At 34.6% G+C, this 17652-nt stretch overlaps 1 protein-coding gene across 1 annotated transcript; it reads right to left on the bottom strand.

Moving 5' to 3' along the window:
• Positions 1–18: 18 nt before the first annotated feature.
• Positions 19–6752, bottom strand: LOC149578773 (ras-related protein RABA2a-like). Its single transcript, XM_089831487.1, has 2 exons — positions 6015–6752; positions 19–784 (listed from the first exon to the last, which is right to left on the bottom strand). The coding sequence occupies exons 1-2, from the start codon at positions 6168–6170 to the stop codon at positions 317–319; spliced, it is 624 nt and encodes a 207-aa protein (XP_089687613.1). The 5' UTR covers positions 6171–6752; the 3' UTR covers positions 19–316.
• Between the last annotated feature and the right edge of the window lie 10900 nt (positions 6753–17652).

Raw genomic sequence — 17652 nt, 5'->3', positions numbered from 1 at the left:
GTACAAAATCAACAAATATAAAATGAAAACACTTTTGATCATTTCACGTAGCTTATAAAGAAGATAGCTTACATCAAAAAGATACATAAGAATGGGCAAAATATGCAAGCCAAACCAAGGAAGAGCCTTACAGATGACATCAAACGAATCACATTGACATTTTAGCTCTGTATGTTGCAGTATAAACAAGTACATTTCTAGGCATTTGTGCCATCTTCTGACATTAGAACTTTTCTAAACTGCAGCTAGCTCCTCACGATTAAAAGGAAAAATCCTTTCTTGCTTGGACTCGAAAAGATTTCTATGTGAATTGTTACTATGAACAACAACCCTTCCTCTCTGTATCTGCCCTCACCTTTGCAACAGAAATGCGTTTCCCATCTGCTTTCGATTCGTCAGAATCAGGTGCCTTCTCACTGACTATTTTATGCAATTCTTGCAGAACTATTTGTAAGGCTTTATCAACATTTGTAGGTTTAAGTGCTGAGGTTTCCATGAAAAGCAGACCTTCCTGTGCAGCATAGCTTTGGGCATCTTCTGTTGATACACCTCGTAGATGTTGTAGATCAGATTTGTTGCCTACTAACATAATTACTGGATTGGTATTAACCTGATCACGGAGCTCCTTGAGCCATTTCCCAACGTTTGCAAAGGTACGAGGCCTGGTGATATCATAAACTATCAAAGCCCCTGCAATCCCACGATAGCAAGATTTTGTAAATGAAGCATAGCGCTCTAGACCACATGTATCCCAAATTTGAGCCCGTATGGTCTTCCCCTTGTCCTACAAGAAAAATTCACATGTGAAAACAAGTATAAAGATGATTCTAATCTGCAATGTTGGAAAGTTTAAAGTTTCAATTCCAGGAACATGTCTTTTGATGCCTATTCATTTTGCTTTGATGGCCTTCTATTTTCTTTACAAAATGTGATATATAAATAATAAAAGGTAGTGAGATGGACCAAAATTTATTACAAGACCTTAATTGCAGAGAAGCAAAAGCTTATTGGACAACTATTATAGTAAAACAAACACTAACCACTGTACTAGATGTTAATTTTCTATAGTATCATTCTCCAAGATTGTATTTTATTATTTAGAATACAAAATTAGAGAAAAGAGAAGAAGATTCAAAGTTCACCTTAGATAATGTTAAGCCTACATTTTAAGTTATCTTGGTCTGATCCAATTTCAAATTGGGGTCAACAACTGTACATGAGAAAATTCAAACTTTAAAACAAGGATCAACTAAGACAATAATAAAAAGGATCCAACTTCGATAAAAGAGCTTAATGGTTTTGTATCTGTGACAAGAATATCTTTTCAAAATGTTGGACCATTAATCTCATAAACAATGTTTAATGAATAAAAAATTGTTAACAGATAGATATTTCATGAGCTGCCCAATAATCTAATAGATATTCCATTTGTTAGTCATTATTTAACTGGAATGATTGCCTGCAAAGACCTGTTAATTGAAGATTATATCAACTGGGAGAAGATCTCTCAATAGGATTTCAATAGATATTGTCATAAAATATTACATAGAACATACCCCAAATTTGAATACACCATTGTTTAGAAACCACTTGGCAAAGTAGGATGAATATTTGGCTCAATTCTCTATGACACAAATATTGCATCTACTCCAATATCCTCATGAATTTAAGAAATTATATTTATTCTCTTAAAAACAGTCAACTGAATGCTTTCTGAACCTTTTTAAAGCAGTAAAGTTTCAAGCATTTTATTATGCTAGTAATAATAGGTTAGGAGAACAGGATGATGTACATTTTTTATCCTAAAGATGGCAAATAGTTCAACTATTTATTGGAGTGAGAACACTGTATTTTGAGAATCTGAGACTGGAGGAAGCAACGAGAGCTGCAACATCGGAAAAGAAAAGAAAACAGAAAATAGACTCATGGATTCCTGTAACTTGGAAAGTTCATATTGGAATCAAGGTATAAGGCAGCTGTGTTCTCTGGGTACTTATAAATTCAATAGTGTTACTCTTCAGTGGTGGGGATTCAGAGTCTGTTAATCCTCATACATAGCTTCATCTCTGCAGTGCAAAACCAATGCGCTTTGAAGTTTTCTCCACAACTCACTCATGCTTACCATACTGATACAACAAATGTGTTGTCCACGACTTGACCAACTGTCATTGATGAATCAGTCTCTTATGGAGATTATCTGATGTTTTCTGTGTCAAATTGGAAGAGCTTTAAAGTGACATGCTTCTTCTTTTATAAACTTGACCGTGATAGATGGCTTGGATTGAGAACAATTTAAAATCAAAGGGTTTTGTCCTAATGAAACTTTGCACCTTTTCCAGAAGCTATGCTACTTTATTCTAGAATGGAAGACTAATATTGCAGAAATTTCCTGAAGCAGAGATTTAAAGTTGTGCACAGCAATTAGTGCAGGGTGACTTGAGCCCTGTGTCATTCGACTCAAGATCCAAATAAGGAGAAAAAAAACATATCTAGTTTCCAAGAGATCAGCGGTTCTTATAAGTTATAACCTTAGATACCGATTCGTGCCAGTAGGGCCTGGCTTCCGCATCCGATGCGGATGGATGCGGGAAGCCTCCGGATGCGCTGCAGGTGCTGCCCGGAAGCCACCCGCATCCGGATGCCTGCGGGTGGCTTCCGGGCAGCACCCGCAAGGAATCCGGGAGCATCCGGACGCATCCACGGGAGTTAGGCGGGAAAACAATAAAATATTGTATATTTTAACTTAAACTTTCATAACAACATGTGACTAAAAGCATTTTTTAAAGTGTTTTTTCACAATAAAACCCTAAAACGACCCTAAAAGACAACATAGAAGCATTCACAAGAGTCATTTTAGAATTTTGTTTGCACCTACAGCCACTCCTTCATTTTGAAGCTAAGTTCAGCATTTTCGAAGAGGATCGATCGAAGAGGGAGAGATAGCTTTCTCAAAGAAATTTAAACCATTCAAGGTAAGTGTTTAATTCTTTTCTTGAGTATTTAGATGAATTTTTTTGAGTTTTTGATGATTTTTTTCAAGTTCTTGAAGATTTTTTTAAAGTTTTTTTTCAAATTTTTTTTTTTGAAAGATATGTAAAAGCAACTTTGGGTATCTATTTTAGTAGTTTTTCTCACTTCTTTTCACTTGTATGGATGATCATTGATGTTCATAGTTGTTAGGAACTAATTAAAATTTATTTATTTTCTTATAAAAGAGGCCCATTGGACACCGCATTTAAAATGGGGGCAAGAGACCGCGCTGAAGGAGCTATTGCACGTTGCCTCTATGCGAATGGGCTTTCTTTCAACTTGGTGAGATCACCATATTGGAAGGAAATGATGGCAGCAATCAAAGAATCACCAGCTGACTACACAAGCCCGGGCTATGTTAGTGTGGCACGTGGTGCATCTAGCATAAGTGGAACCATGCTTGGTTCAAATGATCTTTCAGCAGTTGGAGATGACAATGAGAATGTGGATTTTCTTGTGAATCCCTATGATTCAAAGTCAGACTCTGATTGATTGAATCTTCAGACTTCAATCATTTACCATGTTTTTAAATTTTATTTTGTTGGAATCTTGAACATGACCTATTTGAACTTATTATTTAAGAGTCAAGACTAAACGCTAATGTTGGACAAGCACATATTGATATTGATATATGAATATCATATGAATTTTGAAATATCTTGAATTTTGTTTAAGGGTTCCAGTTAACTGTTAAGTATCATAGATTCATAGTCATATTATGATTTGTTTTTGTGTATTTCTTGCATTTCTTTGCATATGTTAATATTATACTAATTATACTATCTATATATATATATATATATATATACGTTTCCTCTCGCATCCACATCCTTAAAAAAAAAAAATCCCCACATCCCGTATCCGCTTCTGGAATCCACTTCGGAATCCGCATCCGAATCGGTAACTTAGGTTATAACCATGGAAGTGCAGAAACTATCTATCTTATCAGACAATCAGATGTTTTTTATGGTTATAAATAAAGAAATGTTAAAAATGTCTATCTTTTCAAATCATCATATCTTTTCTTATTAAAATGAATAAAAGCTGATAAGATATTTGGGGCATTTCTGCCCTTGTAAGTACAAAGACGTGTGCATCTAAGCTTAAGAAATGGTGTATCAGACACAGGTATGGCTAGACATGAAATGGCAGACACTCTTGGGAACTCTTGGAACTGGTAACGAACTTGCATAAGATATATCCTGTAAACTGAGTTAAAGCATAAGAAAGTGTTAGAAAGTTGTAAACAGTGGTTGGGAGCTTCAAAAAACATTTAATTTTGTCAGACACGCCTTCAGATGTTTCCAGTCCATTTCTAGGAGTTCCCAGAGAAGAGGAAAAATGTTTGAAAGCCAGAAATGAATTCTAAACTTGAAAATGATTTTATACATCCTAATAAGTTTAACAGTTTCGAGGAAATGGGTTGTTTGTATCAACAAATTCATGTCTCATGTTAAGCTGGGAACCAAATGGGCCATGCTTTGTAGGCCTGCTGATGAATCAATATATTCTAGAGTGCATAATCTGATACTTTCAGTTTCAACCTGCCCATGCTTACAAAGGACAGATGTAATGCTTCTGCTATCATTGTAATTATTGGCTCACACTTAACAGTTTTAGGCACGCAGTATTCTGTAACAACAAGCAATTGCAATCGTGCAAAGAGCTATACGTAATTTTTCAACAAGACATGATTACTATAGTGGAAATTCTTAGTAGCTGAGCTTTAAACCTGGAAATCAGATTGAAAGCATGTAGCATTTGAACTCTAAGCCTCCCCAGCAAAAACAGGATAAAAGGGGACAGAAAACAATCTTTCTAGGCCATCAGATATTTCCTTACTACCATGAAAAAGCTGGTAAAGATAATGTATTTCTGCTCATTTAAGATTAAAAAAATGTGTTGCACCTAACAGGGCATTTGAAATCTCCAGAAATGAAATTATCAAAACACATACAGCTCGCCCGGAAATGACAGAGAAAAACAGCGCAATCTTGCAACAATAAATTAGTGCCTAGCATTGAACTGCTATTACATTGCTAGTACTCCATCTAGCATCCTCTCACCCCAAGTGAACAAGTAATTTATATGAAGGGAAAAATGATTCAAGTCGGTATCCTCTCGTTGGGGTTGTGAAGATACAGGCTTCTAGGCTTCCTTCCATATGCGACTAATTTGTCACCGTGGTCATTTTCTTTGCGTTTGTAAAATTAAATAGGGTTTCTCATTTTCTCTCGGGTCGAAGCAATTTGAGCATCATCCAAAGGAATTCAATAATATTTGTTCAGGTCCAACATTACCGCCTAAATAGTATCATACTGACTACAAGGCGTTTTGAAAATGGTGGAGCTGGTTCCCCCCTAATCTTTCAACGATGATTCAACCTACATGCAGTGAAGCCATGATAGCTGACATGACCATAGGGTATTGCAGACGTTAAAGACAAGTTTAATGTTGTGATATTGATGTTGTTAAATCGCAGCTATTTCGAAACCCTCCTAAACATCATAGTTTGGATTTCAAGCTCTGATCATGACCGAGTTGTTACATAGTTGCCCTTGGAGTCCACAGAATGTTTTTCAATAATCTTGGACAATAACACTTATTGGGTTATTGGGTTCAGACTGATATGAGTATCCTCAATGCTTCTTGCGGACTTAGTTGATTTAGCTATACTGTAACTATATAAATTGCTCAAGAAAATGAGTTGGCCAGCAAGTCTGAATTTTTAAATGTAGAAATATTAGGGGTTTCTGGATCACCCAACACTTACCGCATTGACATACGTTGCTGTTCAAGTGTTTCTTCTCAGACGGCTTCAAGGCCATGAATCGCAACCATGTACGGGAACAAGAGTTCTATCAATAACAAATTTGCATTATAAATTTCAATGTAGAGAACCCAAGATTGAGTCGGGTAAGCTGCAAATGCTATGCAATGGTGTAATTTATTTATATAGAGTTGGTATATTAATTTATGAATACCTGAATTGTGTGAACGGCGAACTCCACACCCACAGTAGGCCTGGACTGATGGGAGAAACGATCTCTAGTCAATCTGGATATGATATTTGACTTGCCTACACCCGAGTCACCTGTAAACATCACCTTAAACAAATAATCATAATCTCCTCCTTCCATTTAATATTAATCCTATGAACTCTAATAAACCAGATCACATTTACGGGTGACCCAAAACAATCAGAATTATGATCTTCATCATAGCACTCCTGGTTGTATTGATTACTGGGGTTATGGTGATAATGAATCCTTATTGAAGAGGAGACAATAGATGGAGGATGAGTAGGCAATCTTCCTGCCATTTGTCCATACAATCAGAAAGAAGATCGATGTCCATACTACATTAGCCATCGTCATAAACAAAGTAAGGGGTTTGGAGTAAAGTACACAGCAAGCACCAGCAAAGAGAGAGAATACTACAACAAGACAATGCTTTGGATTCTACTTTTTAAATGGCGACCCCATGTCTTATTCATTTGTCAAGACTACTTTGTAAATAAAATAACACCGCAATTGAAATTGGGCATGCCCACATTCTTCAACAAAATGGATAATTTTTCGTGTTGGTCATATCAAGGACGGTAGGAGAAATTGAAAATGACAAAGTTGTATTTGGTTTTGTCTTGGCCTAATTAAGTTGGCATGAAATTCAGGCTGCATGATTGACAATGTTCAAGGAAGCTTCTTTGTAACATTGTTTTTGCAGTTTTTGTTGTTTCCTTTTGGGAATGGTTTATCATTTTAACAGTGAGACAGATGTTCCCCATCAAGAGAGGATGATGACAACCACCATTGCCACTAGTATAGCCATTATTGGCCGCTTATGTCCTATTAGTTTATCATTATGGTTGTTTTAAATCTACGATTACATAAGGAGTAAAACTTATTCAATTATGACCCACAACTATGTATCCTCCAGGATGGTTTAGTAATAAATGCAGGTCACATATTTAGGAATTTAGAATCTATGCCAGATCTATATCTAGTTGGAATAAAGTCATTAAAAATGGCCTTGATTATAATAATAAATGCATTGTGTTTAAATATTATTCCTTGATTTTAGGACTTTCAAAATAGACATGTAAGATTACTTGCTTCCATGGAAATCAAAATTAATAATAATTTTATTACATTATAGTAATAATTATTATTATTGTTAAAGTGAAAAATAATATCTATTTATTATTACTATTCTAGATTTAGTTTATTTATTATAAATGTAATGACCAATTTACAAGTGGCATGTTTTATGTGAAACTCTGTAATTAAGATGAATTTGGTATATATATATATATATAATATTTTAAGATAGGTTTCAAATTTTAACTTTACCTTTCTTTTGTGGGTTGTACTATTAATTTGAACTTTCAAACCATTGATTTTAAATTTTAAACAAGAGATGCAATGTATCAAAGTTCTTCCAATAATTGGAAAAGAAGGAAAATGGAGATTTATAGTCTCTGCCAATAATTGGAAAATAAGGATGGAAGGATATGAAGAAAGAGCTAAAAAAGAGAATGATATGCTATTATATGGATAATTAAAGGTAGAATGAATAATTGGAAAATAAGGATGGAAGGATATGAAGAAAGAGCTAAAAAAGAGAATGATATGCTATTATATGGATAATTAAAGGTAGAATGATAGAGAGAGTTGAAGGGAATTTTAAAAATATTAATAATTATATTATTTTTAAAAATGTATAAATAACAATAGAAATTATATTGTACGAATGAACTAGTCATTTCTATCAATTGAGTTATAAGTTGAAATATTTGATTTAAAAAAATAAATTGTTGATTACTTAATTCAAACTATCAAAATATCTAATTAGTTCGAGGGTAGTATTTTTACAATTTGTAAAATGGTGTTTAAAAAAATAGAATAAGATTGTAAAATAGTAGTGAGTAAAATATAGTGTAAACATAAAGAAATAACATTTTACAAATGACAAAAAAAAAACATCAATGTAAAACTAATCAATATATTTAAAATAAGAAAAAAATAGATAGTGATAATTATTATTGATTACACATTCATTTGTGAGGTGGAAAATGATTATCTTTTTAAAAAGTTAATCCACTTGTCACAAATGCAAAAAAAGTAAAGTTGTAATTAATGCACTAAATATGATAGACGTTGTTAGAAAATATTTTTATTTTCTTACAAATGACAAAAATAAACATTAATGTAAAACTTAAAAAGTTAATCCACTTCTCACAAATGTGGAAAAGATAAAGTTGCAATTAATACATTCATCAATGCATGATAGACTTGTTAGGAAATATGTGTATTTTTGTTGGAGAAAAATGAATTTTCTCCTTACCAAATAGTATGATCCAATAGAATGAATGAAAAATGTGATTTATAAAATAATGACAAAATTAGAAAAAGATATAAACATTTGAAATTTTTTTTAATCTTTTAAATTCTATGAGTTGATTGGTCAACTCATAGAATTTAAAGGGCAGGAACTAATAAACTTAAATTGACCAGCTTATTAGATGTCATGTTCAAAAATGAAGAAATCCAAGAACTCTTATTTGATAATTTGTATTATCATATAGTGCTTGGTGTCCTTTTAGTATTTTTTTTTTTAAAATCATTAGTTTAGATCTAAGATTTTGAACATGGAAAATAACCTTATTGAGCAAGCTCCTAAGGATTTATCTCATCACCAATTATTTTTATACACAAGTTGACACTTAAAAGAATAAATTCTAAGCCTCTTAACGTGTCATAAGGGTGATTTATTCTATGTATTTGTTATATAAATAGATTTTTTTAAATATATCAAAGGCACACACTATTAAATAAGGCCTAGCATAGAAAATACAAAAGCTAAGAATGGAATTAATAAAATCTAAACCATAAGGAGAAATTAGTAGAAGTAGAAAGCATGTTTGAATTGAAAATGGATGTAAAAAATGGAGCTTGAAAAGTAACATGGAATTGACCTTGTTGAACTAATAAGACTTTAACAACTTTGATGTTGGGTGATACCCATTTATGAGAGTTAAACACTCATATTTGGGTGTTAGAAATGCATGTCTAGAAGTTAATCTCTTTTGTTCTTTGCAAATGCCCATGTATTAATTTTGGATGCTTTACAACTTAGAATTTTACTTACAACTATGATGCTAGGTGATACCCATTCATGAGAGTTTAACATTCATATTTGGGTGTTAGAAATGCATGTCTAGAAGTTAATCTCTTATGTTCACTTCAAATGCCCATGTATTAATTTTGGATGCTCTACAACTAAGAAGATTTCTTACTTATTTTTGCCTTCCTACTTCATCCTTCATCTTTTCTTCAAAAAAATCAAACAACAAATAGCTCACCTAGGTGATATCAAAGTTAGGGAATTAGAGTTAGTATTTGACCCATTGATGAAGTGTGCTCCCCTAATAGGAACAAGAAATAACAACTTGCGAGAATAAAATATGAGCTTCTTATTTTTGTCATAAATACAAAATTACAGAATTTAGAATTACAATATGTTAACCCACATGGGTGCCTTCATTACAATATTCTACAAGATGAAGCTAGAAACTATCACCCCAAGCTATCCTAGATAATCTATTGTCATTTCTTAAATAGACAATTTTATGCCACCCAAGAAGGTTCTGGACACTCAAATTAGATACCTAGGGCTGGCATACCCTAACAATACATATAGAGTCAGCCAAATACACATTTGACATTTGTTTTGAAACTTTTGGTCAGCCCAACTTCAAAAGGCCATAACTTTTAAACCATTGCTTTGATTTTCTATTATAACCCATTTTCAGAATCCTTAGCTTTTAATCTACAAGCTCACATATGCACAAGTACCCCACTGTCAAGTTTTAAGGCTTCATCTAAGCATAGTTAGGCCTTCAAAACTGAGCTCAAAGTTTTTGTACCAAAAATTTAATACCAAAAATCCACAATAACTCCACTGATACTTATGATATGACATTGAGCCTCAACTGGTAGGCTGATATGACTTAAATGAACCTCCACCTTTGAAATTAGGAAATTAGAAGGTCATATGGCTAACTTACTGAGCAGTAAGCCTCCACAAATAGCACTTTTCATTAAGAAAACCCTTATTCAAACAACTGAAAGGAATTTTTTTTTTGAGTGATGCAATATTGCTCTTACACCCAGCTATGGTTGACTTATTGAGTAGCAAGCTTGGACATAGGCAACAACTGTGCATTAAGACAACCCTTATTCAAACAACTAAAAGATTTTTTTTTTGGGTGTTGCAAGATTGCTCTTACACCCAAGATGCTCTTGCATTAGACACCCAAGGTAATTTGAGAATTATGTCACGCCTTAGGTGTTTAGAGGAAAACCAAGATGGTTAACCTCTTCCCTTGCTAGCCATGATGAATATTCTATCGGCCACCCTTTTCATTTGACTAGAAATTTTTCATAAGTTTTTTTCCTTGTACTTTTGTCAACATGACTGTCCAATATCTCCTCAATCTCCTTTTTAGTTCAACTAGCTGTTGGAATACTCCACTATAAATCTGCAACTTCATCCCATCATCTCCTTCATAATACTCTATCAAATCTAAAATGTTAAATATTGGTGAAATATTCAATTTAGTAGGAAACTCCACTTCATAGACATTTCCAGAATTATGACTCTTCACAATCTTGCATGGTCCAACCTTCTTCATTTTTAGCTTATTATATGCACCCATTGAAAAATGCTCCTTTCTCAAATGAACCATGACTTCATCTCCAATATTTAATTCCTTATACCTCCTTTTTAGATCTTCCTTATTCTTATATTTTGTATTCATCTTTGTAGTGTGCTTCCTCACCTCCTCATGGATGTTCTTGAAATATTCAACAAAATATTCTACTTTAGCACTACTTATTTCTTCTTTATCCAACAACCTCAATTCAAAAGTATTTTTGGGTCTACTCCCATATACAATATGGAATGGTGATTCACTAGTACTCTTGTTGATAGAATTTTAATAAATGCAAATTTTGTCTATGGTAAAATCAAATCCAAGCCCTTTGGCTTGTCTCCAACCAAACATCTCGATAAATTTTCCAAACTATGATTCCCAACTTTTGTTTGTCCATTGGTCTATGGATGTTGTGATAAAATGAACTTCAAATATATCTTCAATTTCTTCCATAATGTATGCTAGAAATGCCCAACAAATTTTGTACCTTGATTTGAAACTATACTCTTTGGTAGACCATGTAGTCTTACTACTTCTTTGAAAAAAAACTCTTCCACATGAACAACATCATTAGTCTTCTTGTAGTGAATGAAATATGTCATTTTTAAAAACCTATCAACCATCACAAAAGTAGAATCATGCCCTCACTAAGTCCTTGGTAATCCAAGAATGAAATCCATGCTAACATCCTCCCATGGCTTCTCTAGTGTAGGCAATGTTTGATACAACCCTGCATTATTCTTTACTCCCTTTTTCATCTGACATACCTTGTAACTTTGTACAAAATTCTTCACATCTTGCAACAACTGTGGCCAACAATAATTCTCAACAACCAAAGAAGTAGTTTTATTTCTACCAAAATGTCCAGTCATTCCTCCACTATGCTTCTCCTTGATGAGATTCTCTCTCATTGAACTTCTTGGAATGCACAATTGACTTCCTTTGAACAACATACCATCTTGGATTATGAAATCCAACCACTCCATCCTATCAAGTGTAACAGGTATTGTACAAGCCTTCCACACTTCACCAAAATTAGGATCCTCTGGATACAAATTATTCAGTTCCTTAAACCCAACCACCTCAATATGCATCTTTGTTAGAAAAGGTTGTCTTCTACTAAGAGAATCTACAACACTGATAGAATTCCCACTCTTTTGTTTCAAAATAAATGTATAACTCCGCAAAAACTCAACCCACTTCAAATGCCTTTGGTTTAATTTTCCTTTACTATTCAAATATTACAAAGCTTGATGATCAGTATAAAAAATAAACTCCTTAAGAAGAAGATAGTGTCTCCACTTCTTCAATGCTTGAACTATAACATAATATTTCTAATCATAAATAAAATATTTTCTTTTAGCATCATTCAAATTCTCACTGAAATAAGCAACAAGTCTCCCTTCTTGGCTCAAAACATCTCCTATTGTAGTACCACTAGCATCACAATCTACTTAAAACACCTTATTAAAATTCTGGAAGTGTTAAAATAGATTGCTTTGTCACTTTCTATTTCAACAAATTAGAACTCTTATCTTCTTCTATAGTCCACTTGAATTCTCTCCTATCCCATCTCATTGTTTAAGTCAAGGGTCCACAAATACTACTAAAACCTCTTATGAACTTTTTGTAAAAACTAGCCATTCCATGATAATATCTTACCTATGTAGCATCCTTTGGAGTAGACCATTCAAGGATAACCTTCATTTTCTCTGGGTCCATTTTCAAACCTTTTTCTAAAACTACAAATCCCAGGTACACCAACTCCTTCTTCACAATACTTCACTTCTTTAGATTTATCAACAACTTTTATTCCCTCAACTTATCAAATACCTTTTTAATATGCATCAAATGATCCTCCAACATCTTACAAAAGATCCAAATATTATCTAGGTAAAGAATGAAAAACTTACGTAGAAACTCCTTCAAGACCTGATTCGTGAGCCACATGAAAGTTCTTGGTGCATTAGTTAGCCCAAAAGGCATGACTAACCACTTGTATAGTCTTTCCCTTGTTTTGGAAGAAATCTTCCACTCATCGTGTTCTTTGATGTGAATCTGAAAGTATCCACTCTTCAAATCTATCTCTATGAGATACACAACTCCACCAAGCAATCCATAATATCATCCATCCTTGGTAATAGAAATATATACTTGATTACAATCTTATTGATAGCCTACAAATATATGAACATCAACCATTCTCCATTCTTCTTTGGTGTTAATATTATTGGTACAACACATGGACTTAGACTCTATCAAATCAAAGCCTTCTGCAATAACTCATGCACTTGTCTATTCAAATCCTCACTTCATTTGGTGTCATTCTATGTGGTGCCTTATTTGGAAAATTGGCTTCTAGAATCAAGTCCATTTGGTGACTGATCTTCCTCACTAGGGGTAATCAATCATGTACATTATCTAACACAATATCATAAAACTCTCCAAAAAAAGCTACAACTTTTATAGGTACCTCCTTTACTTCTTTACCATCATTTGAGATTATAAGAAAACATGTATGCTCACACTTCATACCTTTAAAAAAACTCCTTTCCATCCACAAAACATATTATGTTAGCACTATGTACCTTTTCTTCTTTCTCCTTCAACGACTTCAACTTATGTTTCACTCCATCCTTTGTCAAAGTATAGGTATTTACTTGCCCATCATGTACAACATGTTTGTCAAATTGCCACAACCTACCCACCAATATATGGCATATGTCCATAGGTATGATATCACAAAGAACTTGATCTTGGTAGCTTCTAATCTTGAACTTCACTAGGCACTTCTCATTAACAATGACCTTGTGGTCTCCTGCACCTAGGCAATACAATATGGATGTGGGTTTTTTGCCTCTTGAGATTTAACTCGGTGACCATATTTGCTGACACCATATTGTTAGTACTTCCACCATCAATTATCACATCATGACACTTATGTTCACATTTTTACTTGGTGTGAAACAAACTCCTTGTTTGATTAGGCTCATTCTCACCACTCAACAAGACTCTCCTATTAACTAGGGCTTCTCCTCTTTCAACATCTTTAGAATGAGATAATTTGGAATCTTTGTCAACATGCACAACACTAACCTGACCTTTGATTCTCTAATCTATCCTTCCTTTGAACTGAGAACATTCAAATGCTCTATGCCCTTCCTCTCCATAGTGAAAACATTTTCCATGAAAACCTCCTCTTCCTCTTCTTCTCTGATCTCTATTGTTCTCATTATGGAAACAATTGGAGTTGTTTCCCCTTTGGTTCTAACTACTACTACAAGCCTCATCCTTGTTCCTCTAATCATCATTTTGGCCTCCATAAGACCATCTACTAGATCTTTCACTGCGACCTCTTCCACTATTCTTGTTATCAAAAAAATTTCTCAGCTTCTCCTTAACTCTCCTCAATAATGTTCATTCAAGCTAGATTCATCTCCTCTACTTGGCCTCAACCCATTAAGATAGTAGGCCACTTTCTCCTTGTCAACTTACGCATGGCCTATTCAGATGAGAACTCAATAGATCTCTTATGCATGCTCCTTAAGAGATCTTCTCACTTGCTTCAACCCTTGCATCTTCTTCATTAGATTGAGCTTATAATCCATAGGGATGAGTTGTCCTTTCATTTTAGCTATCAATTAATCCCATCTGGTGATTTTTTCTTTTCCTCTTCTATTTCACTCTAATTAGATCTATTGCCACCAGATCTTTGTGTGACCATTTAGTTCTTCCTTTGCAAAGTTGACCCTATTAGGATCTTCAATGTCTTCATATTCAAAGTACTCCTCCAATTCATTGATCCAATTGATCAATTCCTCTGGGTTAAGATTTCCCAAAAATGTGGGAACATCAAATTTAGGTCTTTTTCCAATTTTGGAAATGACCTTAAAAATATTTTCTTCCTCTAGGTTAAGAACTTCATCTACCATCACTTGATCATTGTTTCCTTCATCTTCTCTTTCATCCTCACTTTCATCATCTCATATGGAAAGATTCATTCATTTGTACATTTTTTCTTGCAATGCTTGTATTTTCCTATTAAGGGCTCTAAAACCCTAAATTGTAACATGTATAAATCTCCCACCATGCTTTCTTTGTGGAGGCATCTTCATGCTTCTTCTAAAACCCTATAGTAAACTGCTTCATAGTTAGTGATCTATCTACATGCACAACCCAAACCACAGTCCTGGTGCAACCAACTCACAGTCAATGATCTGTTTACACACTCAAGAAATCCTGCTCTAATACCAGTTAAAGAAGGGTTCTCCCCTTAATACCATAAACACATAACAATAACAAGAAATAACAACAATTTGTGAGAACAAAATATGGGCTTCTTATTTTCACTACAAATGCAAAATTATAGAATTCAAAATTACAATATGCTAACTGACATGGGTGCCTTCATTATAGTATGCTACTAGACGAAGCTGTAAACTATCACCCCGAGCTATTCTAGACAATCTATGGGCATTTCTTAAATAGATAATTGTATGTCATACGAGAAGGTTCTAGACACTCAAACTTAATTCCTAGGGCCGGTAGACCCTAACAATACATATAGAGTCATTCCAATACACCTTTGTCATTTATTTTGGAAATTTTGGTCGGTCCAAATTTGGAAAGCCATAACTTTTAAATAGTTGCTCCAATTTTCTATTATAACCCCTTTTCAAAATCTTTGACTTCTGATCTACAAACTCATATTCATGTATGCAACCATCTTTCGAGTTTTTGGGTCTTATCTGGGCACATTTAGGTCTTCAAAATTGAGCTCAAAGTTTTTGTACCAAAAATTTATACCAAAAAAAATAATAAATCCATTGATACTTATGATATGGCACTAAGCCTCAACTGGTAGGTTGATATGACTAAGATGAATGCCCACCTCTAAGATTAGGACATTCTGAGCTCGTATGGCTAACTTATTGAGTAGCAATCCTCTACAAACAAAAATTCTTCATTAAAACAACCCTTATTCAAACAACTGAAAGGAAATTTTTTTGGGGTGATACAAGGTTGCTCTTACACCTATGATGCTCCTACATCATCCATGTTTTGGAGCTATCAAATGTTAGGATCAATATCGTGACTTACTACACATGCCAACAAATTATTATGGATTGTAGATTGAAGCTCTTTCTTGATATATCTTGAAGTGTTGCTAAAGATTGAGAATTAGAATTTTTGTCTAATGTATGTAAAATAGTCATCAAAGGTCAAGGTTGTTGGGTGATGCGACGCGCTCCCCTGTCCACAGGTGGTTAATTATGTGGTGTTCCATGTTCACTAACAGTCATGGCTTTTGGTGCAACGGCAAATGGGCCCTACAATTGGTATCAAAGCCTAGTTTTGGCCTGGTCATGGGTCCAAATCTCCCCAGTGCCTTCCTGACCCGCGCAAGCACCTGGTATGCACGTCGAGGGGGAGATTGTTGGGTGATGCAATGCGCTCCCCTGCCCACAGGTGGTTAATTATGTGGTGTTCCATGTTCACTAATAGTCATGGCTTTTGGTGCAACGGCAAATGGGCCCTACAATTGGTATCAGAGCCTGGTTTTGGGCTGGTCATGGGTTCAAATCTCCCCGGTGCCTTCCCGACCCGCGTAAGCACCTAGTATGTGCGTCGAGGGGAAGATTGTTGGGTGATGCGACGCACTCCCTTGCCCACAGGTGGTTAATTATGTGGTGTTCCATGTTCACTAACAGTCATGGCTTTTGGTGCAATGACAAATGGGCCCTACAATTGGTATCAGAGCCTGGTTTTGGCCTGGTCATGGGTTCAAATCTCCCTGGTGCCTTCTTGACCTGCGTAAGCACCTAGTATGCGCGTCGAGGGGGATATTGTTGGGTGATGCAACGCGCTCCCTTGCCCATAGTTGGTTAATTATGTGGTGTTCCATGTTCACTAACAGTCATGGCTTTTGGTGCAACGACAAATGGGCCCTACAATTGGTATCAGAGCCTGGTTTTGGCCTGGTCATGGGTTCAAATCTCCTCGGTGCCTTCCTGACCTGAGTAAGCACCTGGTATGCACGTCGAGGGGGAGATTGTTGGGTGATGCAACACGCTCCCCTGCCCACAGGTGGTTAATTATGTGGTGTTCCATGTTCACTAATAGTCATGGCTTTTGGTGCAATGGCAAGTGGGCCCCACAAAGGTTTAAGGACATCACTTTGTCTCAATATGTCCAACATCTCTTCTTTCATGAACCATATTTACACTAAATTCCTCTATAGATGTGGATCAAATCCTCAATCTTCCACCTATACACACTTAAAAAAATTCAAGTCAATTAATTAAATATTTTACTATTTAATTAAATTTCTTCTTCTATTAACTTTAATAAATTATTTAATTTATTAAGTTAATTCATTTTTCTATCAATTAATTAAATATTTAATATTTAATTAATAATAATATTATTCTATTGGTGTTGATAAATCATTGACTTTTTTAGGCTGATTCACCTAGGTTAGTTTCACTCTCTTAAGTTTCTAAATAATCATATTAAGTGATTTATTAAAATTACTTAATTATACACTCACTCAAATGAATAAGTCTTCTAGTCCACCTATTTAGTCCATGTCATGTGCCACATCATATTTGCATAGATAATTAATTTTAATTAATTATTAGATAATCCTATTTATCCTCACCCATGTGTCCTATTTTATGGGGCTATAAAGGGGTATGTGTCCTCATGTGACTTGGTCTTTGGGACACATGTCTCTAAGTGACAAATTCTTCTTCCACTTCTGCTATTCTCTAGGAGTTGGTCAATCCACCTCATAGAGTCAAAGATGTCTCATGAGATGCTTGTCCAAGAGTCCTCCTTAAGGGAAGAGTCTTCTTAAGGTTCTTGATTTGATGTATGCCATGCCTCTTTCCTTTTCCTATTAT

Source organism: Cupressus sempervirens, chromosome 1 (genome assembly GCF_028749045.1).
Source record: "Cupressus sempervirens isolate cs-2001-9-10 chromosome 1, ASM2874904v1, whole genome shotgun sequence".
Taxonomy (NCBI): Eukaryota; Viridiplantae; Streptophyta; class Pinopsida; order Cupressales; family Cupressaceae; genus Cupressus; species Cupressus sempervirens.
Note: the sequence above shows the minus strand (reverse complement) of the source record. Positions and strands in the feature narration are given on the sequence as shown.